Source organism: Leguminivora glycinivorella, chromosome 12 (assembly GCF_023078275.1).
Source record: "Leguminivora glycinivorella isolate SPB_JAAS2020 chromosome 12, LegGlyc_1.1, whole genome shotgun sequence".
NCBI classification, from domain to species: Eukaryota; Metazoa; Arthropoda; class Insecta; order Lepidoptera; family Tortricidae; genus Leguminivora; species Leguminivora glycinivorella.
In genome coordinates this window covers 8454012-8481533 of record NC_062982.1, presented here as the reverse complement: position 1 = coordinate 8481533, position 27522 = coordinate 8454012, and the positions used below count along the sequence as shown (strand labels likewise).

Sequence of the window (27522 nt, the reverse complement as noted above, 5' to 3'; positions counted from 1 at the left end):
GATTAGTAAGTAGGCATCGGCGAGTATCCTGCATCCGTAATAACTATTACATTCAATGTGCTGTAAGAAGATCGTTGTTTGCTTGCCTTTTATATGTTTACGTTTGCAATAAGTATAAGCAAAATGGAAAAAATTGTAAGCGATAATGCAAGGAAGTACTTTTTACCCTACCGACAATAGCGTCGAGATACGGCTATGTGGGTTGTATGAATTTCCCCCACAGATGTCATATATACCATAGATCAAGCAAACGTATCTACTTAGCGTGTCAAATGAACTCAGTGAAATCCACTGAGTTGTCCGTCTTTACTCGCAGCTTGCATCTTTCGGGCGTCAATTTTTGTAAGTTGAAGTCAATCAAAACATAAAAAATGCCTCGTTACGTGATATTCAATTGCAACAACACAAAAATTATGAACAATCAAGAGCCTGAGACATATTTAAAATTACAGGCAAGAATCAACTTCAGTACAAAATTTGACACGCTCGGCCCCTATACAAATATATGAATTTGTTTCTTCTATCTAAATTAAGTTCTGTGATTTCCCCAGTATAAATATTTATATAGGTAAAATACAAACATATTCGTACCTACTACCTACGCTGTGGTCGCTGTGTAACAATTCTACAATCATTGCAAGAATTTCTTTTAAAACAATAGTAATATGTGTAAGTACTACAGTCAGCCAAATAAGTGGTTTACCACTTTTCGATCAATAGAGTCGAAAAGTGGTAAACCACTTTCTTGGCTGACCGTACAGCAAATAGATCAGTTACAATGGCCCCCCAGTCGAGAATTGCCCCGCTTTACCTTAATCGAAGTAATCGCGGACAGATGTACCTACAAAGAAACCTACGGATCCAAATGAAAATCTAATTTTTTGTAAACGTTTCAATAAGAATACTTTTATTACGCGGGCGAAGCCGCGGGTAAAAGCTAGTTAATTATGTACGAAGGAGTGCATAAAATTATATCGCTCTCCTGACAAATTGTCCACGACTTTTTGCCAGCCACTGACCTGTGGTAAGTGTTAATAAGGTTATTTAGTCACGACTGTGACTGGCTAGCTTCATCTAGCATTCAATCTGAAGGCCAATCTGAGATCATGATGGCAACCTCAATCAATTGTAATAATTTAATGAGTAACAAATACCTAGTTAATAAAATTGTTACTATTTCAATTCTACATATTTGCTTACTCGTATTAAATACCCACAGTGCGGTACAGTTCTTTGCGTTAAACCAGCAGTTTGCTTCATAGGAACCACATGGGTCCGGTGCCGGTTGTCAACGAATCCCAAAAAGGAAACGGATGTACTAACACAGCAAAAAGGAGTGTACAAGTTTCTAATGGGTTGGCTACGCGCATGTGACACTCCTTGAGTTGCAGGCGTCCATAGTTTACGGTGACCGCTTTCCATCAGGCGGACCGTACGCTAGTTTGTCACCGACGTAGTATAAAAAAGAATCCCAGGCTGACAGTTAAAAAGTGACAATGTCAGTCTTACACATTCAAAATTCGTCGTACCTATTTCATTTCTGTTAGTATTTCATTTCTGACGGTATCGGATGTCGGACCGTAATCTCATATATATTTACGCCGCGATCTTTGATTGTTTCCTTGGGAAACCTTCCTGTCGATCGGATAATGTGAAAACGTACTTAGCCTAATTAAAGTAATTTTTACGAGACTAAGAGTGACTTTCCCAATCCGACTTCCGATTCCTCAAAGAGCGGCCATAACATTAACAAGTGTTGATGACAGGCATGGTGACAGCCATCAATATCTGCCACCCACAGATCCCGCCCCATGCCCGGGCCATAAAACTGGCTTTAAAAATTCACGCTTTTTCATCTCCCATAAAAATATATAGATGTTTGCATCGAAATGGGCCGTTGAAAAGTCCGAGGAAAGAAAATGGTAAAGCCAATTTGAAACATTTGAATTTTGATGCGATGATCAATGAAACTTAGTACCTAATAAGGTTACATCCAGTAAGGATCTACTTAAATAAATATAAATTCTCAATATATCATATTTTCCTAAAACGGATGAAGGTGCCCCAGTAATTGACAGCTAGTCCCAGTTATGGACAGCTCACGCTAATACTCCTCCATTGGTATGAAATAAGCATTGAAAGTGTCAATTGCATTATTTGATTTATTTGTAATGCTAAAGAGTTATTCGTATGAGGTTTAATTTAAATACAAAATGTTGTAATATTTGGTTTTACCTACTTGAAAATCAGTAAATAATTATCTGTAAGTTAGTGTCGCTATATGTAGACTTTCTTAATAAAGTATTACGTCACAAAATTTAAATCAACTTAGATAGAATCATTAAATAATTAGCATTGAAGTTTACATCCTATTAGATGACAGCTCTATTCAGAACTTGTCAAAAACCGGTACCAGCGCTATGTCACTAAAACTAGACATAGGCCAAATAACCTACGTAAGTAAACATATCATGAATATTTTAAATTAGGTAATTTATAATATCTTATTTTGGCAGGCATACAAAACGAATTAAGTGTTTTATTACAAATATTTTACAAAGCAAACAAATCAGAGAATCTCTTGGTGCTAAACAATTTTCGTTGCCAATGGAAACTTGCAATACCAACGGAGTTGTAACTGTTTATAATGTTCGTTACTCGGTAGAATTAGAAAATACCTACGGGAGAATGAAGCCTCTTTTCAAAAGAACAAAATTGAATTTAAATTTGAACCATCTTTATTGAAGGTCACAATTTATAGATAAAATTTAAATTCAATGGATATTGGCATTAGCTCGTATTTTGAAGTAGACTTGCATTTTATCTTGCCAAACTGTTTAATAATGAGTTAATTATACCATATTGATTTCAGTTTGAGCCACAAATATATCAAAAAGAGTCAAATTTGATGACATCCTATTGAGCATTTTTGAACACTTATACAAGTTACACAACAAGTTAAAATAAAACGCGTGCGAAAAATTTAAAGTGAAAGCTTTTTGTCGCCCGTAATTGTGAGTAATAATTGTCGCGTCGCGTTTCAAAATTTTAATCACATGCGAATAATTAGTGTTATTAAATACATGTACCTAACTGGGTGCGTAGCCGAATGGCACAAACGCTCACGAAACGCTCACGAAACGAAACGCTAGTAGATATCTATCCCTATCGCTCTTGCGTATTGGCGCGACAGAGTGGGACTACGTTTCGTTTTCGTTTGGCGTCGGAGAAATGCCATTCGGCTTCGGGGCACAATTTAATTTGAAAAAGTTCCGAACATAGTGGACCGATTTTCAATTAAAACACTCAAACTCAGTGAAATCGGTTCATCCGTTCGGGACACGATGCCACAAATAGACACACACACAGACAGACAGACAAACAGACAGACAGACAAACAGACACACAGACAGACAGACACATCAAACTTATAACACCCCGTCGTTTTTGCGTCGGGGGTTAAAAATAGTTAACACCAGACAAGATTTACGAAGTAGCTTGGAAGAAACTGAAATTATAATAAAACTTCAATACGGTATAACTAGTTTCAATACAAGCCACAAGTATCAACTGGCTGCCAAGGTCACGAGAGAGTGGACAAATAAATTCAATATTATAATAAATTATACAATATTATTCACATGAACATAGAAAGAAACATTAAAGTTTAACGAAAGTAGACAAAAACACGCAAAACAGGCTTCCGATCTATCGGTCATCTAACGCAACATTACATAACTAACATAACAGATAGTAAAACCCCTCACACCGTTTTTCCGTCAAAAACACTGTGTCAACCTCATTAGGCACTCGAAACGCGCGAGAAAAAAGCGCCAAAAAAGTTAGAAATCTTTGGCAAAAAATTTGCGCGATCGAACCGCGCGTGCGCGAGCGCGTTGAAGTTTCTACTAAGCGGTCGACGTTGAGATTGAATCGAGCTTTATGCAACCTTCGTCGAAAGCAGCATTCCTGCGGTCAAGCGCGTTGGCTAACGCATCTGCCGCGAAGTGACCTTTGCAAGGATTTCAAATGGTGGGTGTCGTGGAATTGATTCTAATCCGACAGTATACCTATAGGTAGTTGTCACAAAAGTGCACCCTTGAGTTGGTCGTCAATTGATTCTGAACCCTATGGGAAATAATATAGACTTGAATTTTGTTATGCTCTTTGGTTTGAGTTTACTTTGTGTTATATTCCTACCTAACACCTAAGTATCATAATATTTCATTTAAATTGCTAAACATAATCCTATGTTGTTTAGAATGCATAGTTCTAATGCATTTTTTACTTCCTCATTATAATCACTGAGATTGTTAGTTAATAGTGTCAGGTATTGTGAATTTCCGTTAGAGTAGAAAGAAAATAGCTATTATTTATTATAATAAAAAAAACACTGGTATGACTGCGATATCATCTACAATTGTACATATCTGATTTTCTAAGTTATCTATTCTTAAAATAAATAACGAGACAAGCAGTTTAATAAAATGCTAGTTGAATTGTTTAAATATCAATGGATCTTAGCAAATATTTCATTTTGGATTTTTTTCAAGCATTCAGAACTGTTTGCGTAGCCGAATGCCCAAACGTTTCACGATTCGTGAGCGTTTCGCACAAGCAGACATTAAAAAAAAATGTTTTAGGTTACCAATAAAAAACTCTGACCATCGAACGACAAAATTGTACAAAACATGCACATTAGTATACATGAGATGATGAGACGTCTTCATCAGACTCTTGCAGGTAACACAAGCAGCTAATTACAATTTAAAAATAAACCAAGCAATGCCTGGAGATCTACGGCTAACGACCGACAAAGGGCAAGGTAAACCATAGACCTACACTTTTTTCTCACCTTTAGATGGTAATCCATCTGGTTTATGCATATTGGAGAATTTGGAGATGGCAGAACAATGTACCACTATTTTTAATGAAAGATCTTTGGCTTCAGAATATGGAGAAAATTAAAGGTTCTTATTTGGCGTAGAAAAGAAAAAGTAAATGAGTTTTTATAAAACATTCTGGTCATATTTATAGTTATGATCTGTTTAACCTCATATTTTTATATTATAAATATTGATACTAAATAAAATGCAGCGCGAGTTATTGTTGTAAGATACAAATATATTTCTGCGGATTAAAGCAAAGTATGTAAAAATAAATAATTAGGTCCTTGACTGTCTAATAAAGTTGGGTTCGATTAGTTATTAAAATAAATAAAAAATTACAAATAACCAATCGAACCGAATTACTTCATACAAGTCAATTTATCACTGACAAATCAGAATTTACAATTAATACATAGGTACTTTAAGGTTTTCGCCTTTTGTACTTTAAGGTTTTCTTTTGTGCTATAAAGGTTAAATAAATAGGTAAGGTAAGGCAGGGGAACATTGAAGGGTTTTTTTTGCGGGGTAAGATAGAACGCCGCCCGTGCTGCATCAGCGGGCCGATTTTTGAGTCTCACGCATTCGAATTCAGAAAATTGTCACTGAAAATAATAATTAAGTCACCGTTTTCAACCGGTATTTTAGTGACAAAATCCCGTATGCGAGATTCAAAAATCGCCCTGATTATACGGAAGATATTTCATCTCATCCCTCAAGAAAAGCCCTTCAGTCTTTCCCCGCCTTACCTTACTGGTACAATTCATGTTGTAACTTTTTGTAACTTTTTTATCTGTATTTCTTCATGTAGTATGCACTAAAAAATTTTTGTTAAATCCATGTTGAATCATAAATCATTTTGATTTTTTACAAAAGCGTTTACAAACGTTTTGCTAAATTGCTTGTAAAAAACCTATTCTAAACTATCAAACTCTTTTTGTAGTGTTTGTATCAACATTTCGTAATCATAAGTAGCTTATGTTTTTTGCCATCAACCACATTTGTACTTAGTTGTGTACTCATCCTTGACTTTTATCACTTGAGACTTGTAAGGTAATAATTACAGAGGCACATATGTTGGATTACACAACTCTATTATTCTATCTATGGGTTCGTTTTGTAACATTCGGCTTTTACAGAGTTTGAAATGCATTGCATTACGTTGTTGCTTTTTTATTTATTATTTGGTACTATTTTTTAGTTATTTTGTTAGTAATTGTAGTTTATTTTTGGAATTAAAATTGTTCATACAAGCAGCACTGGGATCGTGCTACATATATTTTTTTGCTTTACTTAAAACCGTTCTTGTTACGTTGTTATTGTCTTTTCATTTCTTATTTGCTTGTTTAAAGTGTTGCTAAAGTACGAAGTGCTTCTGGTTTTGTTGATATCTGTATTTTTAAATGTTACGCTAATGCACTAACCTACATTATTTCCTACATATTTCAAAAACTTTGACTAAAGTTACTTCAAATGGGCGGAGTCTAACTACTGAGTTACAATGTGTAAAAAAAAAGTAAAAAATTCTTAAGTGTTTTGGAGCATCCTATAACTAATTTGAGTCAATAAGTAGTATTTCACCTGCAGGAAAATTCTTCACCGTAAAATGAATACTGATGCTCATCAATCAATTATCAGCCAGTCATCAGTCAAGTGCCATAAAGAACTTTTTTTAAATACTTTTTAAATGTTTCTGAATGAATTTAACATGAAGTAGGTACTTTATACTTGTTTATTGATGAAAAATGACAAATTTTAATAACTGGTTTAAGGTAGACGCCCTTACTGCTCTTTGTCGTAGGACATGGTCAACTTTAAGCTTGTCATTGTATAGGTGACAGTAGGATATAAAGAACTTGCAAATAAAGAACTTGAGGGTGACATCTACTGGACAAAACAGAATATTTGCTTTTAAAAAAAAGACAAAAAGTCATTTATATAACACATTCCGTGATATTTATAATATTTTGGATTTAAAAATATCCAAAAAAACACCCAATGATTATAATTTTTTTTTATAAAAAAAATTATTACAGAATTTTATATTAATAATAATTCTCTATTTTTAAGAGGATGCAATAGTATAGATACTTCTTTTAATTAATATATGTATGTATTTTACATCGTAGTTTCGTAACTTGAAATATACCTGTTTAATTTACCATTTAATCTGTTACTTCATACCTGAAGTAACAATAACTTCATAATTAGTGCCACTGTCTCATTATAGGTCTTAGTATTGTTAAATGCACTCAGGCGAAACCTAACCTAGTATCTATCGGATTTCATCTTAACACATATCATGTTTTAAAGAAACGAACTGTTTGTCATAAAACCTATATAAAGCTACGTAAAATTTAGTATTTATGTATAACTTGAGTCAATGAGAACAGCAACTACTTAACGTAGGAACTACGCCTACTTAACGTAGGAACTACGCCTACTCATCGTAGGAACTATGCCAATCTATGTAGATTTATCTTTTTTATAATCATTTGTTTATTTTTTTTGCTGTTGTGCCAATAAAGCCTATCTATCTATCTATGTAATTTCCAGATCATCTTTTTATTTTTTTTTCTGTTAGCCTTACTGTTAAGTTTGTTAAGTTTTTGAGCGTTGATAGTCTGATCTTTTGCCACTAATTTTACTAATAGCACAACAAACAAATTATCAGCGAACCTTATTCCATTGAAAGGTGGTAACATGCCAGCTAATTCTGCAGAAGATGGTATCAATTTGCAAGCCAAAATTCCCAATATTATGTAGGTACCTATACACGACCTTACGTACATAATATGTATACACTTTTTTTTAAACAAAAAAAGACAATGTACACAAACATATCATTAAAGTTTCGCCAAACTGTAAAACAGTTTGTTGGCGATGCGCTTCACGCTTTTGATACGTTGACTTGTATATATGTTTATGCATTCGACCGTACAGAACAGATCGTGAACCGGCCTTGATAAATGTAGCTCAAATGTCAGACCGCATAGCGATGACCACTCGCACTGACTAGCCCATCATTATTGTCTCGCATTATTATTTTATGGCAGCCTTATTTTATTAGGTTTCGCGTGAGAACCTTTACAACAAGTACGTGGCTGTGGCCTTATGGCTGTTTAAATAACAGGATATTTACGGATTCTTAAATTGTATTGATTTTCAGAATTTAATTACTACTATGTAACTTTCGAAGGAATACGAATAAGAGGATCAGATTTTCAAGCTTCATCGAAATATTATAAAGCTTTCTGAACGCTTTTTTTCTAAAAAAAATGCATGTCAAATCATTATCTGCCTGTGCTCTGTCAAATGCAACTTCATGTAAGTTTATCACAACATAGTTAATTAGTTATAACAAAAAAAGTTGACTCTTTGAACAAAAATAACGCCCTCTACTAAGTACCTACGTTGTTTGTTTCCTTCAAATGTTAAAAAGGGCATGACATTGTTATAGAATCCGTTTCTATAAAGAAATAAGTTTGTTACCCGTATTTTTAGCAAAAACACGAAAAAACAGCCCAGTTCGCAAAAACAAAAAATACGCAGTCCTTAAATAACAAATTAATTAGCCATCAGAATCCATTTTGTGCAATAATTAAGCTAAAAGCTAAAAGAGTGGATGACCCTTTTCAGGGAAAAGTTTTCGATTCATTAAGAAGAGTGATAGCATTGAATTACTGTCTACATAACTGATGTAGGTACAGTCAAGCGTAAAATATTTTTTAAGAAAAAAAAACCGCCTTCCTTTGGGGTTCTGGTGATAAATACTTTCAAATGTTGGATTATGTTATCAATTCGTCTGTATATTTTTTAATGTTAGTTATTCGATATCTCCGTCATTTCTGAACCAATTTTGAAATTTGGATGATTCTGAAGTACTTACAGATGAGAATGATTATCAGAACGGAACTCTAACCAGGGGCGGCTCACTCTTCATCAGCAGTTCTACTGCACCAAATGTCACTGTTCTGGACGTAAGTGCATGCTGTTCTTATAAAAATACCAAAGTCACTATAAGTGTGCCGTTCAGATTTGAGGAGTTCCGTTCTGACCATCATTAGCAGTTCCACTGCACCAAATGTCACTGTTCTGGACGTAAGTGCATGCTGTTCTTATAAAAATACCAAAGTCGCTATAAGTGTGCCGTTCAGATTTGAGGAGTTCCATTCTGACCATCATCAGGAGTTCCACTGCACCAAATGTCACTGTTCCGTACGTAAATGTATGCTGTTCCTTTAAAAACACAAAAATCACTATATGTATGCCTTTCAGATTTGAGGAGTTCCCTCGATTTCTCCAGGATCCCACCACCAGAACTGGGTTCTGAAATGGGACCAATCTGTATGCATATACATTCAATCAAAAAAAATATTTTAAAATCGGTCCAGTAACGACGGAGATATCGAGAAACAAACATTAAAAAAAAAAAAACAGACGAATTGAGAACCCCTTCTTTTGAGATTTGGAAGGCCGTTAAAAATACGCCCCATTACTCCATAACTCTTAATTCGTCTACATGAGAGCTATGGGATATATTTTAGAGCAAATTTTGTACACCCATATTTTTACTAAAATAAAATATTTTATACCATGCACGAAATAAAGCATCAGGTAATTATAAGAAAAACAGGGACAGAAGTTATTTTTAACTCCAATTTATATTTTATAAAATCAGATAGAAATATGTATAGTAAATCAGTTGACCGTGACGTCACTCAATTCGATTTCATATTAATTCCATATTAACAAGTCGTTCAAAATCGTTTTGACAGTTCTTAAAAAGAAACTGCTTTGACTAGGAGTAAAGTAGCCTATTATATAGGTACCTGTATATTATAAATAATACCTATATTATACCTTTAGGCAACATATAATTTCATATTTATCGAATAGGTATGAATTGTGTAAATTTGCAGAAGAATAGATAAGTAGCAGACCACACCCAAGTACTTACAATTAGTTTCATCTCACCTGTCACTGTATTTATAATAATACTAATAAGTAAATATCATCTAAATAATATTTGAACCTATTCTTAAAAACTAATCAAATAAAGCGCTGAAAAAGTTACCACTTCACTATAGAGTGTGAGTGTGACTCAATGCATTAGGTACATTAATTCTAAGGTAACGACACCAGTCATGGACACAAACTGACAGGGAACTGGTGAAGAACACTTAATTCTTCATTAAATATAGTCAAGTACGTTATTGATTGAGTGTTGCAATTAAGCTTACCTAGTTAAAACATTAACCTTTTTATTATAGGAACTAGAAATGTCCATCACTAGGTCCTTGTCCATCATTGGTGCAACGCGAGCAGAATGTATGTTTTATAAGCAGTAAAATAAGGTCCCGCTTACGACTTGCATCCGACTCTGCTTCGAATGGGGGGCCGAAGTACTTTTTACTCCTACCTGTAACAAAAAGAAACAAATCTTAAAAAAGCTATTTATTTATCAAGCAGAAATATCTGCAAGCGTTACTACAACTTTTTTTTCTATTAAAGGAAAAAATAATAATTTTTCTCCAAAAAAGAAAACAAAGCTACACTATTTTAGATCAAAAATCGAAGTAAAAAGCTACCTATTTAAAACTTTTCGATATATTTAAAGACCTTTGATGACAGTAAAAATAGAATCTCATCCATGATAGGTTATTGCCCATTATCGCAGCGGGAAAGGTTAGATCGGATAACATGTTCTTAAATTAATGGCCAATTTAAAAATGCGACGTTGACATGTTTCACTACTATTATTTGTTCGTAGGACATTACACCGGTCTTTAACCTTAGAGGAATAAACTCTTGAAGGTTGAATTGGCTGTATGAGCTATTTTTGATCCAGTTTGTTGAGAAAAAGTTCGTTTTCTTTTTTAATTGCTGCGGCTTAAATAGCTTCGATCCGGAGGGTGATTAACTTGCTCTTATTTTAGCATGATCAAGCTTTCATTATAATATTTTTTGCAAATAGCGTAGGTACCTATTTACTTGGGCGATTTTTTTAAAAGCTGTCCACCACACTTTTTTTTATTTGGATTTTTTGTGTAGTTTCCACTCAGAATCGCGAGCTTTTTCAATCCTAATAGGAGAAAAAAACCGGCCAAGAGCGTGTCGGGCCACGCTGAGTGTAGGGTTCCGTAGTTTTCGGGTTAAAGAAATTTATTATCTCATAAGAAATTTTACATTTCACTTAATGAGTATTAGATACATATCTTAGTTAATTCACTAGTAGGCAGCAAGGTTCACATTTCTTAATGATAAAATTCAAAGTTCATAAATCATAATTTACACAATGTAAAAAAACAATTGTAATATTAGACTGGTACAGTAGGTGTTTATGACTCTAAAAATCAGGTAGAATGATAATTGAACGCATTCCTCTGGTCGCAACTGATGCTCGACAACACAGTCATGTTGTGCGCAGTACAGGTCCGTATTCAGGCAACTGGAATATTTTGAATGATGTGGTCTTTGAGCTTCTTTTTGAAACTAAACAAAGTAGTTGCTTCCTTTACTGTTTTTGGTAAATTATTGAAAATACGTGCTCCTTCATAAGTGATGTTTTTATTACCAAATTTTTTTGTGCGCGGTGGTGGCAGATATAAGTTATCAGCATTTCGAAGAATTCGTTTGCCTTTTTCTCTGTTTGTGACGAAAGTTAGTTGAGTACGTATACTTTTGGTTAGTATTTTTTTTATAAGTATGCATATTTTGTATATATACAACTGATGAACGCTCATAAGTTTTGTTTCAGAATATATTTTATTTGTTGGAGTGAGATAATCATAATGAAACAGTGTTTTGACTATTTTGTTTTGCGTGATTTGGAGATCTTTAAGAGTCGACTTCGTTGCGCTCCCCCAAATCTCAATAAGGTAATCCAATAAGGTTTTCCGTATTTTTCTCAAAAACTACTAAACCTATCAAGCTGATAGGTTCAACTACTTAAGTGCTACTTTTGTGATTTTTTCATATTTTTCTAACATATGGTTCAAAAGCTAGAGGGGTGGGGGGCACTTTTTTTTCCTTTAGAAGTGATTATTTTTTTAAATTTTAATATGTACTATCAAAAAACGATTTTATTAAACACTTATTCATTTTTAAATACCTATCCAACGATATATCACACGTTGGGGTTGGAATGAAAAAAAAAAACAGTCCCCACTTTACATGTAGGGGGGGTACCCTAACAAAACATTTTTTTTCACTTTTTATTTTACCACTTTGTCGAGTTGATTGGTATACGGAAACGCTCGTAGATATCTATTTCTATCGCTCTTGCGTATTGGCGCGACAGAGCCAGACTACATTTCACGGTGTTTCGTTTTCGTTTCGCGTCGCCAGCCATTCGGCTGCGGCACCAGGATTGAAAGACCTCGCGATTCTGAGTATGAACTATGAATCGCTTAAAAAATGCCCATGTTACAAAAAAAGTGAGAAAAAAAAGTCAGACATTTTAGATAGGTCTTCTTCGCCCGTGCTTCTACAAAGGTAACCGTTATTATAACCTTAAAGTCCGTTTTTACCGTCCGAGTCCTTTGATCTTTAATGCAGTACATATTTCAAAATTGAAGGGAGTCTGTTAGTAACAAAACAAATAAAGAACTGAAGCTATTTAATATAAAAGGAGTGACCTCTAAAAAAATAACAAATAGCACATAACAACCTTGTAAAAATACATAATTAAGATAATGTGTTCTATTTGAAATATGTTATGATTTATTCTTTAGTCCATTACTTGAGCATATTGAGCATTGTACGGTATTTAAGGACTGTATCGTTAATTATAGGGACACAACAAACCTCGTCTAAATGTTGACATGTGCATAATTTTGTATTATTATGGTCCGAGAGTATGATCTGAAGGTATTGGTAAGTACTATTTGATATAAGAAGGTCTGATATTTTTTTTATTTTAGGGACTTTATGGTACTTTCATTAAGGTCTAGCAAATACATTTCGGACAACCCCTAATCTGGCTTAATTTGAGAATATCTCAAAGACTTTTTGTACGATTTCGACAAACAAAGGTTAATATGCTGCCAAAATATATTTTTTTAAGAGTCCTCTTCATGGTTGTTCAATTGGGCACTTGCAGAATAAATGCGGTGAATTTATATAATTTAAAAAAACGCATTTTTGAGCAACGTTCCGGTTTGCCGTAAATTTTTGATACAAGCAGGATGAGAGAAATAGATAAAAAAAATTAGGCATAGGCCAATGTCTAATAGACATTCATGGTGTTTGAACAGTGCCTAAACCAGATCGATATAAACAGTGTATGATAGTTAAATTCGACATCAAAGTCGGAGTTAGCGTAAGCACCATGCCACATTCTCTAAATGGCCGCCATACACAGATCATGAACTTTATTTTTTTTAAATAACAGTGGCTAGACTATGTCTAGATATTCTGCTTTGTGGATCATGTGTCGTTGAGGTTCGCACTGTACAATTTTTTTTCGCAATTGTGTCGTCTTGTACGCACTTTGTGAATTTTCTAGTAGCATTTGTCCGAAATCGTAATTGGTACTCGGGAGGATTAAGTCAATGCTGTAACCGTAAACCACATGCTTTACGTCGAGTTTCTAGGACAAAATGCGTACCTTATTATGTGACTTATTAAGCCCATGTCTTGTTATAAGAAAAAAATATAATAGCAAATAAATACGGCTACTCAAAGTTGTCCCCATATTTAACGATACAGTCCTTATCTATGTGCGTTTGCATTATTGCACAAACTAAAGCTTTTGTATCAAGGACTATTGCAATAAAAACTGTATGCCTACTGTGTTGGTACGCACAGTTGATTAAAATTTAATATTTACTCATTTAAATTTAATTTGACACAGGTTTAGTGACAGTGAATAATTCTTCGCTAGGTAAAAAACATAAAAATGATGTTATTTTTTACATTTCAATTTAACATATTTAAAAAGTCGCTGGTCAACTCAAGGCGGTCGTCTGACGTCGTTAAGGTTGATGACATTATTTAAAAATGTACTTAATATGTAATCAAGTTGTACTGAATAAAAATAAATAGGTATTCAGGACGCCACTATAACAGTGTACGACGTACTCACCACTTTTCATATTCTGAATTAATGTTAGATTTCTACGCAGAATCACTTCGTTGTTGTATAATAGTTATTTGTTATACAAGGGGGCAAAGTTGTATTTTAACGCCGAGTGTGGAATTGAAAAACGAGCAAGTGAAAGGATTCTATAGTTGAACCACGAGCGAAGCGAGTGGTTCGAGAATAGAATCAAAAATTATTTGTGTTTTATAATGTACGTTGAACTTAAAATGAGTGTAATTTTTAACTTCCTTCGATTCTGATTCTTGTAATGAAGAACGCCAAGATCGCGAAAGGTCATCAAGTCATCATTCATCGTGTAACCTTAATAGAGTCGGTTTAACTTAATTATACTGTATAGATGCTATACTAATTTATAAGTTTATTAAACGAATAAATTATAAAACTTTTGGTTAATTTAAATTCGGGAAAATGCCGAGTGTGACAATAGAGAAGAGACAACCCTCACCAAAGGACTTGTAAATCATTTTCACAAAATTTTACACAAAAGTATCTGAATTTGAAATTTCAGCTAAATCGCTTGATTTTGATGAGATTAGGTACTTTTGTCATGCGTCATTTTAGGTCGTACATTTTTGACAGTTGACCCATGCATAAATACGAAGACTTGCCATTAGCTTCATTGAAATCATTGACGTGACTCCGACTATAATCTACTATATTTGCTTATGAATATTGCAACGGCATGCGTTACTCCATTCACGGCGACACACAAACAGTTAAACATTGGCAAGCTCTCGTGAAAGTCAACATCTGGTAATTAAAAGGTAAACATCAAATAGGTGCAAACGTATGACAAATGTTAGTCAAACCCAGATTTGGTGCAAACGCGAAGCAGCTCTTTGTTTTTCGTAAGTCATGTCTGTAACATTTACATTGGTGTCGAGATTTAACCGCAAATGTTAAATCTTAGGTCAAGAGGCTTGATCTTGACTCAAGATGGTGGACCGTAGAGACGTATTGTTATTACCTGCCTACCAATGATTGGTGGGCAACAATAATTAATCCGACTAAATTAAGCACGTTATTTCGGTTGATTTCCTTACAAATACTAAATATTATATACAGGAAGATGACCATTTCGTAATAACGGAACAAGATGAAAGTTAATATCCATACTAATATTATAAATGGCAAAACGGAGCGACGAAATGACGTGATTTTTTAAGTGGAGATAGTCGAAGAGATGGAAAGTTACATAGGCTCCTTTCTGTCTCTTTCTAACCTCCCACCTTCTTAAAATGGGGGGTAGAAGTTTATATGGAGACTTCCACAATTTTCGAAATTAACGCGACCGAAGCCACGGGCAAAAGCTAGTAAACTATAAATGCAATACATGCCTTCTTCAGGATAGATGGAGTCAATCTGCTCGCTCTCAACGCTCTGCAAGTTATCATCCTCAGGCAAGTCCTGGTTATCCTGCAGCACGTCTCCATCGTGCCCCAACTCCCTTATAGGCCTCGCTTCTGTCTGCTTCGGCACAGGAAGAATATCCCGTATAGATGGCGCTCTAACATTGTGCCGTGCCAGCCCCAACTTCTTCTGAATAAACGCTTCGAGAATCTGCTTCGTGATCTTGTTCTGACGCGATAGCTCTTCGAAATCTGTGGAGAAAGGAGAAAGATAGATAAAAATGACTGCGCGAATGAAGTGGGCTCACGACCATCGACAGATAAAGCGACATTGTTAAGGGTGAAGTCATATCTATCAGCATCGAGCCGCATTTTGTGTATGAGAAACCGCTCGTCAGTATGAACATGCGTACGCATGCTTTCAGCTTTCCGATGCGTAAGCGTCTTACTAACGAGCGATTTCCCATACATAAAATGCTGCTCGGTGCTGATAGATGTGTTTTCATCCTAAGAATTCACATGTCACTTTATACATCGATGGAAAAGAAATGAAGAAGACCCAAAGTAGGAAAGGGAGGCCAATTGAAACCGATGTCATTTTTATCGTTTCTCCTCACTCCATGCAAACAAATTAATAATCTTCCCTATTTTGAGTAAACTCATCAATTAAATTAAACTCTCAAGCTTTGCCTCTTGCTGAAGAAAAGTTAAAAAGACAGAGATTTTTAGTGAAGACAGATTTTTTGGCAGCGTAGAATGCTCCACTTCTTGCTAACTGATGACATTTAGATGGACTGTAGGCAGTAGCCTAAAATATGTCGTCCAAGGTCGATTATGTAACTAGAGATGAATGCTCAGTAAGCAGCAAGATAATCGATCATGTTGTAGGTTGATAGAGAAATTATAGAGTTAGAAGAATTGCTGACTGGCAAGTTATAAATCAATTTGTACTATTGTTTCTAGCTTTATCAACATAATTTGATTTCCAATTACATTGAACTGGTGGAACATCTCGTCCTCCATTGTTAACATACTCCGCATATCAGACAATAGCGTTATCTTCCGATTGGTCTCAAACCACCTGGTGAATGCGAGGATGTTTCGTAACCAAATAATTAAGGTAAAGGATATGTTAATTTTAACCACAAACTTGTACTTGTATTGTATAAGCAAACGCTTCCGTAGGAAGTTGGACTGTTTGAAGACAGAAACCTATTACTGCTTAGGGCCATCTATGATGCCCTTCGCATCAAAATTGTATGGCGGGATAATTAATAAAGCTGGTTTATGATTAATTGCAACATCGTGTTGATGGGACGAATTGATAAGGTCTTTAGCTGCGTCAGCGACCTTAGCATTCATATTTGTATCGCATTCATGCACGACGTTTTTTATGTGTGTGTGTGTGATTGATTTTAATTAGTTTGATATTCATCTGATTCTACCGATATTCATTTGTCATGTCGTGTATGCTCCGGAGCGAACAAAGCGGAAGTTGTTATCGCTCAAAGGTGAGACCTTAACTGTAAAGGGCAAACACTATGCTTGGAATTTAATATTTAAAATAAAACAATGTTCTTAAGATTTTGACATTACTTCAATAACGTTTTTATATTGAGGTGTAGTGGTAAAATTGTCATCAAGATATCTAAATATAGTTATCTACCCATTTTCAATACTCGATACTAGGCAACGTTAAAATAGAAATCTTTGACCTTAAGACGCATGCAAAAGATATGGAACAGTAACAATGAAAGAAAAAAGTATGACAAAAAATATCAGACACGAAAGGCGTTGGAAATTGAAAATGTTGCATAAGGTAATAAAGTATTCAAAGGCAGAAATCGTCGAATAACGATAACTTTCTTATTATTTATTTACCTTGTTAATATTGTGGAAAACGTATTTTTTGCAAATATTAGGTTAGTCCATTTGCAAAAGTTAACATTAATAAATTTACTTCAACGCTCATTTAAGTACTATGTTTATACCTTGCACTTTTGGCACTTGAAAAAAGTGTAAACAAACCGGAGCCGTCAAATTTGACAGATCCAGGGATAGTGAACCTTTTAAGGCCAGAAACCTTTTCCTATAAAATTTAGCTTAAAACCAATATTTCGTAAAAAGTCATAATTTTTCGTTGATAAAGTTCGGAAGGTAAGGGGATAGTATTTCATTTTTTACATTTCCTTCATAATTCTTTGTATTTTCCACTACAAAAAAATTATAAAAAATAGTTTTGATATGTACAATTTGAGCTCTTTCTAATGATACCCACCCCACTTGACCTAGTAACTTGACATTTACAGTTTGCCCCTTTCCATTTTGGCTATTTTCTATAATTAATATTAATATATTTTTAAAAATAATAGTTTCAGCTTGTAGAGGTTTAAAATGTTCATAACTGTTCCAAATTTCAAATCGATAGCGTAAGTAGTTCTCGAGATATTTAGAAATGTGACAGACATACAGACAGACGGACAAAGCGTCGCCATAAGGGTTCCTTTTGTACCTTTTATATTTATGTTTTTTAGGGTTCCGTACCCTAAAAAACATAAATTTATTATTATTATTATTTCGTTTTAGACAGGCAGCTGATGCTGGTACGTCTAAATCATAGTTCACTTTGCACGATTTCACTACTTAGATAGTTTGTCTAGTCTATTTTTAAATTGATTAACACTGGTAGAGTTCACAACTTCAGAGGGTAATTTGTTCCAAGCTTGCACTATTCTGTTTGTAATGAAGTTTTTACCGATATTTGTTTTGTGCTTTGTTGTTACAAGTTTTATGTTGTGTCCTCTTCTGCGCGTGTTTGAATTTCGAGTGAACAAGTCGACTAGTTCTGGACAGTCATAGTACCCTTGAATGATTTTAAAGGTCTCGATCAAATCTCCACGTTCACGCCTCTTTTGCAGTGACGTCAGGCCCAGCTTCACTAATCTTTCTTCGTAGGAGAGTGACTTTAGTTGTGCGGGAATTTTAGTACATCTACGCTGCACTCGCTCGATCATATCAATGTCTTTTTTGAAGTACGGATTCCATACTTGAAAACCGTATTCCAGAATAGGTCTTATATAGGTCTTGTATATTTTTAGCATTGTTTCAGGAGTAAGGATACGAAAAGCTCTTCTAATGATGTAAACTATCGAGTTGGCCTTTTTACCATTTTGGAAATATGCGGTTCCCACTTCAGGTCGTTAGACATAATAACTCCCAGGTCTTGTTGGGTCGCAGTATCTGATAACTGTACATTATTTAAAGTATAGGGCATATTTGGGTTCTTTTTGTGCATGTGCAGAACTGTGCATTTTGTTTCGTTCAAATTTATAAGCCATGTGAGGCACCAGTCCTTAATTCTGTCCAGGTCTAACTGTAGCTTGCTGTGGTCTATCAGTGGGTTAACAAACAGCTTGGAGTCGTCCGCGAAGAAGCTGAAGTTGGACTTGATGACGGTTTGTAAGTCAGTCACAAATATATTGAACAAGGTGGTTGAGATCACCGATCCTTGCGGAACACCACTCCAGACATCAAATTCGTCAGATACGCTGTCAGCTATTCGCACCCTGAATTTTTTGTCTTTTAGAAATGATTCTATCCATTGTAGAAGCTTTCCCCTTATGCCGAAGTGTTCCAACTTAGCCAGGAGTCTGCGATGAGGCACTCTATCAAAGGCTTTTTCATAGTCTAGGTATATCACGTCGATTGGTTCCGCGTTATCGTGGTGAGACCAGATTTTGACACATGCTAATAGGTTGGTGACGGTGGATCTCCTTTTCATGAATCCATGTTGTTGATCGACGATGATATGGTTACTATCTAGGAATTGTCTTATTTCGTCGTTTATAATCGCTTCCATTAGTTTAACGGCTAGACAAGTTAGACTGATAGGTCTATAGTTATTGGGGTTGAGCTTGTCTCCTTTTTTGTAAATAGGTGTCACTATGGCGTTCCTCCACTTCTACGGCACGGTTGATGTGTTGAATGATTCTTTCATAATGTGCGTCAGTGGTGGCAGAATAGCTTTACATTTCTTTAGTAGGATCGCTGGAATTCCGTCGGGGCCCATGGAAGTGTCATCGCGCAGCTTTTTCAGTTTGTTCCAGACTAAGTCTTCTGTAATGGTAATGTTACATAAAGATTCCTGAATGCGAGGGCACGCAACTAGAGGTACTGGGTCATTTGACTCCTTAACATAATTACTTTCAAATCGTTTGGCGAGGGCATTTGCTATGTCAACCTCGCATGTTACTGTATTGTCTCCGTCGCGCATAACTCGGGGAACTGAAACTTTAGTAGATAGCTGTTTTCTAATGTACGCGTAAAAAGCTTTAGGTCCGAGGTTTACTATACGGCTTTCATATTCAGTTCTAGATCGCCTAGTTATATTTAGAAGTGAGTTATTAAGTGTCCTGTAGTGCTTGTAATCGTCTTTGCTTCCCGTAAGTAGGTATTTGTCCCATGCTTTTCGTTTTTCCCGTATTTTTAGTTTTATGTCCTTGTCGATCCAAGGTTTAAGTGGTGGCTTGCGTGGTGGTCTCATGTTTGGTGTGTGCTTGTTTGCTACTTCGAGTATGGTGGATTCAAATGTTTCCCACTTACAGTTTGTTGTATTACGCGTTTTTACTAAGTCTAAAATATTGCTTTCATACAAAGCCAAGTCTATACTTCCCGTGTCAGATTTAAATATAACAATCATCAACACAAATATCGAACTCGGAACAGATGATGATGATGATGATGATTGATAACAAGCAATGGCAAATGTCAGACAGATAAAATTTATATTTTAATGGAGTTAGGTGCGTTTTCACATTATCTGATCCGATATCGGATGTAGGACCGATATCCCATACAATACAGGCGCCATCTTGGATTTTTCCATCGAAATCCTTCCGACATCCGATATCGGATCGGATAATGTGAAACCGGAGTTACACCCAGATAAAAATGCAACCATGAGTTTTAAACCTCTGCAAAATTAGGTACTTTTTGGTTGATGATTCCCTGAAGAAAATAATAATATTCATTAAATGTTAATGACGATATGTTTGTATTCGTGAAGGTGTATACGTTTCGTCAAATTAAACGAAATTACATGTTAGTGGAATGAAATGGAAAATAGTAGTGACCTCAATTATTATTAAATAGAGAAAAAAATTCAGGAACCAAACGTTACCTAATAAACAACCCTCAAATTTGACAGCTCAGGTTTGTTTACACTTTTTTCAAGTGCCAAAAGTACAAGGTATACATATAAGTTACATTTAAGTACTATGTTTACATGTAAGTTTGACGACCGGTCTGGCTCAGTCGGTAGTGACCCTGCCTGCTGAGCTGCGGTCCCAGGTTCGAATCCCGCTAAGGGCATTTATTTGTGTGATGAGCACAGATATTTGTTCCTGAGTCATGGATGTTTTCTATGTAGGTATATAAGTATTTATATATTATATATATCGTTGTCTGAGTACCCACAACACAAGTGCCTCAGTCAATCTGAGTAAGAATGTCCCATAATATTTATTTATTTATTATTTATTTATTTATAAGTAAGCATAAATAGTTTTCTTGCTGCAAATATATTCCTGTCATGTATTATGATTCCAGAAGGATGCAAGTCTTAATATTTTAGGTATTTTTAAAGTACAGTAGGTAATAGTAAATCCAAGAACATAAAATACCTTAAACAATAACTTGAGCTTAATGAAATAAAATACCCCATCAAGTCATTTCCATAAAAGGGGTAAATCCTCCACAAATCATATCCAGTTGCAATTAAAGTCCCTGCATGGTACTTGTGTGGTTAAAATGTTAATTTTAGTAACATGGAACCAGATTTGAAGTGCCACATAATTTCTTAAAGCCCTTTTGCGAACAAAATAAGGAAATGAAATCTTAAATAATTTGTTTTCCGTCAAGATGCTCCTTGATTGAGACATTGAATTCTTGAGGGCCTATTCGCGTGCTTGTGACGTGAAATCAAGTTTTCCTGGTAGCAAGAGGCTAATTTTACTCAACACTCTAAATTTCACACATTGTTAGGTATGTATCCTTCTCGAGTATGGAATATTTTATGTACAAAAAATCATCTTATCAGATCAGCCTATTATTACGTGAATGTCACGCCCTCTCCAGACAAGGAATGAAGAACTTTGGGTCAAGCTATCTGGAACCTAAGGCATTCAACATGCTACCTATAAGTGTAGGTAAATTCTTGGTAAAATAATTTCAGTCTCTTGTAGATTTCAGAAGAGCCCGCCTCGTTCAGAATAGTCTATCAATATTGCATGTTTTTACGCCAGTTTCTCGATAAGCTAGATGTAGCTAGTTTCAAAAAAGATCATCATCATCCTCCTTGCGTTATCCCGGCATTTGCCACGGCTCATGGGAGCCTGGGGTCCGCTGTGACAACTAATACCAAGATTTGGCGTAGGCACTAGTTTTACGAAAGCAACTGCCATCTGACCTTCCAACCCAAAGGGTAACAGGCCTTATTAGAATTAGTCCGGTTTCCTCACTATGTTTTCCTTCACCGAAAAGCGACTGGCAAATATCAAATGACATTTCGCACATAAGTTCCGAAAAACTCATTGGTACGAGCCGGCGTTCGAACCCGCGACCTCCGGATTGAAAGTCGCACGCTCTTACCGCTAGGCCACCTAAAAAAGATAGTGTAATAAAATGGTTCTAACATATGTCCAATGAATCATATAATTTTTGAAGCTGCTCAAGTGAGACGATATTCAATTAAAAACAACTTCATACATCACTTTACACGCACCAACACTTCGTGACTTCCGATAATAAACAGTGAGTCGCGCCCAGTTCGTTACGTTAATAGTATTTTCGTCACTATCACCTGACAATTATATCTACCAACTTATCTGACGGTCGAATGAACGAACAAACGCCCTTATTCCACTTTGATGTAGACTTATCCATGTTTCTGATAACTTGGTGTTCATATGGTTGTGTTTGATCCGTTAATTTATTGCTTTCGTGCCCGGCGAATGCTTTATGACATAACGAATGACCGGTGTGATAGGTAAGGTCAATAGTGCTTCATTTCAAGTGCTCCATTCATTTGTGAGTTCACGTCGTGATATGAATTTTGGAGTTATTGACATTGACATTCGTGGCAGTGACGTTATAGCACTTATTGGAGACCCACCGAGAAGTGACAATCGGTGATGATAAGTGGCGAACGAAACGCAGTCTGGCTCTGTCGCGCCACTGAAGAGCGATAGGGAGAGATAGCTATAGCTACGAAGCGTAAGCGATTATGACTTTGACTTGCTACTTCTATGCTTATTCTTCTTGACATATGCTTTTCTAATACGTGAAAGTAGTCTTTATCGGGCTAGGAAAACGTCTTACGCCGTGTTTTGCGTGGGCGACGGTCGCCCGACCGTCGCCGTCGCGTCTCATACTTCCATATCGATAAGATTTGATTTCGTATGCGTCGCATCGCTGTCGCGCGACCATCGCGCGACCGTCGCCCATGCAAGCCACGGCGTTAGCTAGTTCTTCTCGTATTGCATTCGAATACCTGCGATCTCTTAAAAGATTTTGGTCCTGCTAGGCTCCCTTCACCAAATCTTTTACTATCTAGAAAACTGACTATAATCATTATCTTAAAGTCTTATCGTAGTAGCTTGAGCTGTCGGCTATAAAAACGAACAAAATATGTTTGAAAATAAAAGAGAATGATTTTTAGCTCACCGCTGGGCGAGTAACTATAAACATCGCCGTGTCTCTTTTATTTACACGGGATATATCTTGTGTTCATTTTAATATATCTGTATCGCGGTGGGACTAGGTCCTTATCGTGTAGCTTTTAAATTTGTTTAGAATCTTGTTATAATCGAAAAACATCATTAAAATATAACATCTAATACTGTACACCAAAAAACTGGCACATAATAAATTAATCTAAAAAGGTGTTAAGTTATATTTAGACATTCTTATATAAATAAAAGATAAGAGTTTTGAATGATTCACGGTTATTTTCATTAGACTTATATTGACCGGGATATAGACCGTGATTACCTTTTTGATTTTTGTCGAGCTCCCGATATTTCGACGCAGTTGCATGCATCATGATCACGGAAAACTGACGAAGGCGGGTGGATGTTAAAGTTGTATAGACAGCGCGCGATCTACCCTCCATTCATCTATTCTATCTAGTTTTCCGTGATCATGATGCATGCAACTGCGTCGAAATATCGGGAGCTCGACAAAAATCAAAAAGGTAATCACGGTCTATATCCCGGTCAATATAAGTCTAATAAATAAAAGATGGTTTGTCAAGTGATTGAGAAGATAATAACTTCGCTTAAACTATAACAAAAATGTTGTTACCTATTTGTGAATTTTCACACATTTTATTTAACTAGCTATCAGGGTACGAAGCCAAATGCACAAACGTTATAATATCTGTTTCGTAGCTATCTATATATCTCTAATATTTTAATTATTTGAAATCTTTCCTTGACTTCTACAATAAATTACACGAAGAAAAGAAGTACCTACAGAACTTAATATTTTGTATCGTATTGTTTTACAACAATAAAGCGGTGTTTTACTAGGAATTCAGGCCAAGTGCAAGAACTTTTCCCAATCGCTATAAATACGTAACCGTTGTCATTGAGCTTATGACGTAATGCATTACCTAGTCTCAGTGAAATCTTATTACCTACTTGAAATAACTGCATATTGTTAAATGTCTACTAATGTAAGTTTAGTATCGAATTACGTATCGTCTCCTACCGTACAGCCGAGTTCATTAATATGTGTACACATTTCTTCACCTTAACTCGTTGAAATAAGGTGAAAAAAAAATGTACACAGTCATATATATGACCTCGACTGTAACATACTCGTATGCAAGATCCTACTCGTTATTAAAATATTTTTAAACATAGTCATAATAACAAGCACACTTTTACCGAATTTCCATCTTTATATGTATAAATATAGATAATTTTGAGCTAAATATTTCAAACGTTTAAATTTTAAGCACTTTATTTAGATCCTCATTTATAACTAAATATAATTGTACTGATAATTTTGCTGCTTACACACTTTTTAAAGACCACTTTAATTATGAACATCCAAATGATACAAACATGAGCAAAAACAAGATAAAGTTCACTGGTTCACAAAAACTTATATTGCTACAGGCTACAGTATGCACTTAATTTAACAACCATATCAATTACTTCGAAACATCGAATCGGTACAAGAGGCCGATTCCAACTTATAAAATGTAGTTAATTTTAATGTGTTTTGACATTAATTTATAATTTGGTAAGTATTTTTCTTACGCTGGTACTAGCAACCAATAGAAACGGATAAATATAAGAAAAGTATGTTTATTTAAATACATGAACATATAATAAAGTATATTAAAGTCATGCCAAGCTGAGTTGGCAGCCATGTTGACAGCCCCGTTGTGGTACAAGTGTTATTTTAAACGTCAAACTTCTATGAAATTATGACGTTTACTTAACCCGTGTACAGACCAGCTATCAAAATCACTGACAAGTTAAATAGTTAAGTCTGTGTCTAAAGAAATTTAGTCATTGAGATTCCAATTTGTAAGAACTACAGTCTAAGCTATAGAAGTCTCTGGAATTTCTGTTATTTCACAATTAACATTAAAAAAAAATGATTACCTATAATATTTATAATTTTCGAATATCGCTCAACGATTGTATCGACTCGCACAACACCGATAACGAGTATCGTTGACGCTGAGGATCGATTAACTCATCGATTCGTGTTGATTGTCGTTCGGTAAAATATTGCATCTGATTATATCGATGGATTTACGTTTTGCAGAAATTGTTTTGCCGATGGCTGACATTCAATATGGTCATGTTCACATAAACTTGTACGATTAAGCATAACTTACATGTACTCGTAAGTTACAGGTTGTAAAATCAATCTGTCAAATTTGTAAATATTGTTTTTACGTACACTTACAGACATACAAAAACGTAGTAGTCGAATAGCCTAATATAGTTTCATTGGTGTTACATAAAAAAATCGTCTGTTGTTTGTTTTAAACCCTCCACGCATAAACGACGGGGTGTTTATAAGTTTGACGTGTCTGTCTGACTGTCTGTCTCTGTGTGTGTGTGTGTGTGTGTGTGTGTGTTTTTTTTTTTTTTATAGAGGTAGAAAAATACATTTAGATTTAGATTTAGATTTTATTTATTACTTTGTAGGAGGAGGATTTAGTAAAACAGTTGTACCAGTCTTGTCAATAAATGAGTAGAGTCAATCAAAGCTAAGATGTCACGATTCTGATAGTGCAAGTCTGTGCAAGGGTTAATTAAACATTATAATTTCATTTAAGTTGAATGTTTTAAATAACATTTGCATCGAGGCTGTCGAAATTGTTGGCAGCCCTGCTTGGTATGACTCTAAGATTTTTTTTTTAATAAGAAACTCGAAAGGCATAGTTCACTCTAGACATAAATCTGTTTGATCTGTAGGTACCACGGCAGTGCAATATTCTAACAACTCTAAACACGACTCTATTACTATAGTGCTAACGGTGATAAAATATAACTGAAGACAGATATTTGGCGACTCATTTCGAAACTTTGCGTCATCGAACTTGACCCCCTAGCCTTGGTATTAAACAAATTGACCGACGAACACCTTATTTAGACGGTACACGCTAACGACAAAATGGATATTTTATGGCCTATTAAATAATAGTAAGACATCTGGGAATGTTGCTAGGAATTCATAAATTAATTCTCTGTTTTATGTACAAATTTGAGTACCTACTTATTAATTTAAATTTCAATTACAACCGCTTTTAGATATATTACAATGTACAAGAAAGATCAAGTTGTAAATTTAAATAGATATCATACACGAAAGAAAAAACGACAAGGCCCACTGGTGGCCGAGCCGGGAATCGAACCCGGGTCTTCAGCTTACGCGGCTAACGTCTTCACCACTAGACCACCCGCCCGCCCCGCCTAGTCTAGTCCGCCGCGTCTAGTGGTGAAGACGTTAGCCGCGTAAGCTGAAGACCCGGGTTCGATTCCCGGCTCGGCCACCAGTGGGCCTTGTCGTTTTTTCTTTCGTGTATGATATGTATTTAAATTTATAATTTATATATAGTAGTGTGACTACTTGAAAAAAAGAACAAATCAAAAAATATTCAATAAAATAATTTGATTTGTTCCCTAGTTGTAAAGATCAAGTTGCTTAAAAAATCTAACTTCATTCACTGTTATGTTTCAAAAAAAGATGATTGGTTTAGATATTTGTTTGTTTAGATACTTTAGAAGTTTAGACCTACATTTCTGTACAATTTTATTATTTTTATATAGTAATTCTTATTTCTCTATATCAAAACCAACACTTGCTAAACTTGCTTATTCAGTATCGTTTATTTTATAAATATTATTGCCTACACGGAAATTGCGTTTATTTTTCGACCAGTTACTTGTAACCTCATTGTTTATGAGCTACGGTGGTTGCTTACCATCAGGCGATCCGTCTGATCATTTCGTCGTCCCAAAAGCAAAGTCACCTATCTGCCAAATACACATTTTACAGGAGACGGGTTATAGGTAACAAACAAATAATTACCTTTTTTTTACAAGTCATAGTTGTAGTTGAAGTTTTATTTTTAATGCGTAAGGGGTTTTAAATCTATCTACTATATTTATCTATTTTTCAGATATATATACTTTGTTCGAATCTGAGTTGTAGTACTTTCGCATTTTTCTGACCCCATACATAGAAGAAAAAGGTAGACAAATTTTGTCTACTAAGACATAAGAAAAACTATCACGTGCCGGACGCCGGACGGCATATCCATATCACTGTTTCTACTTGATATCCCGTGGTGTAGCATCCAAATCCCCGATCACTGCTGTTATTTCTTAATAATTGCGTGATTACATAAATGCATTATAATATTTCCACTTAAAAAATCGAGTCAACTTTGCCTTGTTTTGCCGTGACAGACGGACAAACAAACAGACACACACTTTCCCATTTATAATATTAGTATGGATGTTATTAGATTATTACATACAAGTCTTCAAATACATTTTTTTAAATTAGATATACATACAATTTCTTGGTAACTAAAGACATATTGAGTACCTAACGCCAGAGACAATCAAAACAAAACTGTCGGTCAAAG

General features: G+C 35.2%; 1 protein-coding gene across 2 annotated transcripts in view; it reads right to left on the bottom strand.

Annotated features, from left to right (window-relative positions):
- Positions 1-27522, bottom strand: part of LOC125231664 (macrophage mannose receptor 1) — a 136568-nt gene that overhangs the window by 41602 nt on the left and 67444 nt on the right. Inside the window, exons 2-3 of one of the 2 annotated variants that reach the window (XM_048137166.1) lie at positions 15330-15593; positions 10255-10308 (exon numbers count right to left, since the gene is read on the bottom strand). In XM_048137166.1, coding sequence (XP_047993123.1) covers positions 10255-10308; positions 15330-15593 — 318 coding nt within the window. The remainder of the gene's footprint in view (positions 1-10254; positions 10309-15329; positions 15594-27522) is intronic. The other variant, XM_048137165.1, reaches the window with a different exon arrangement.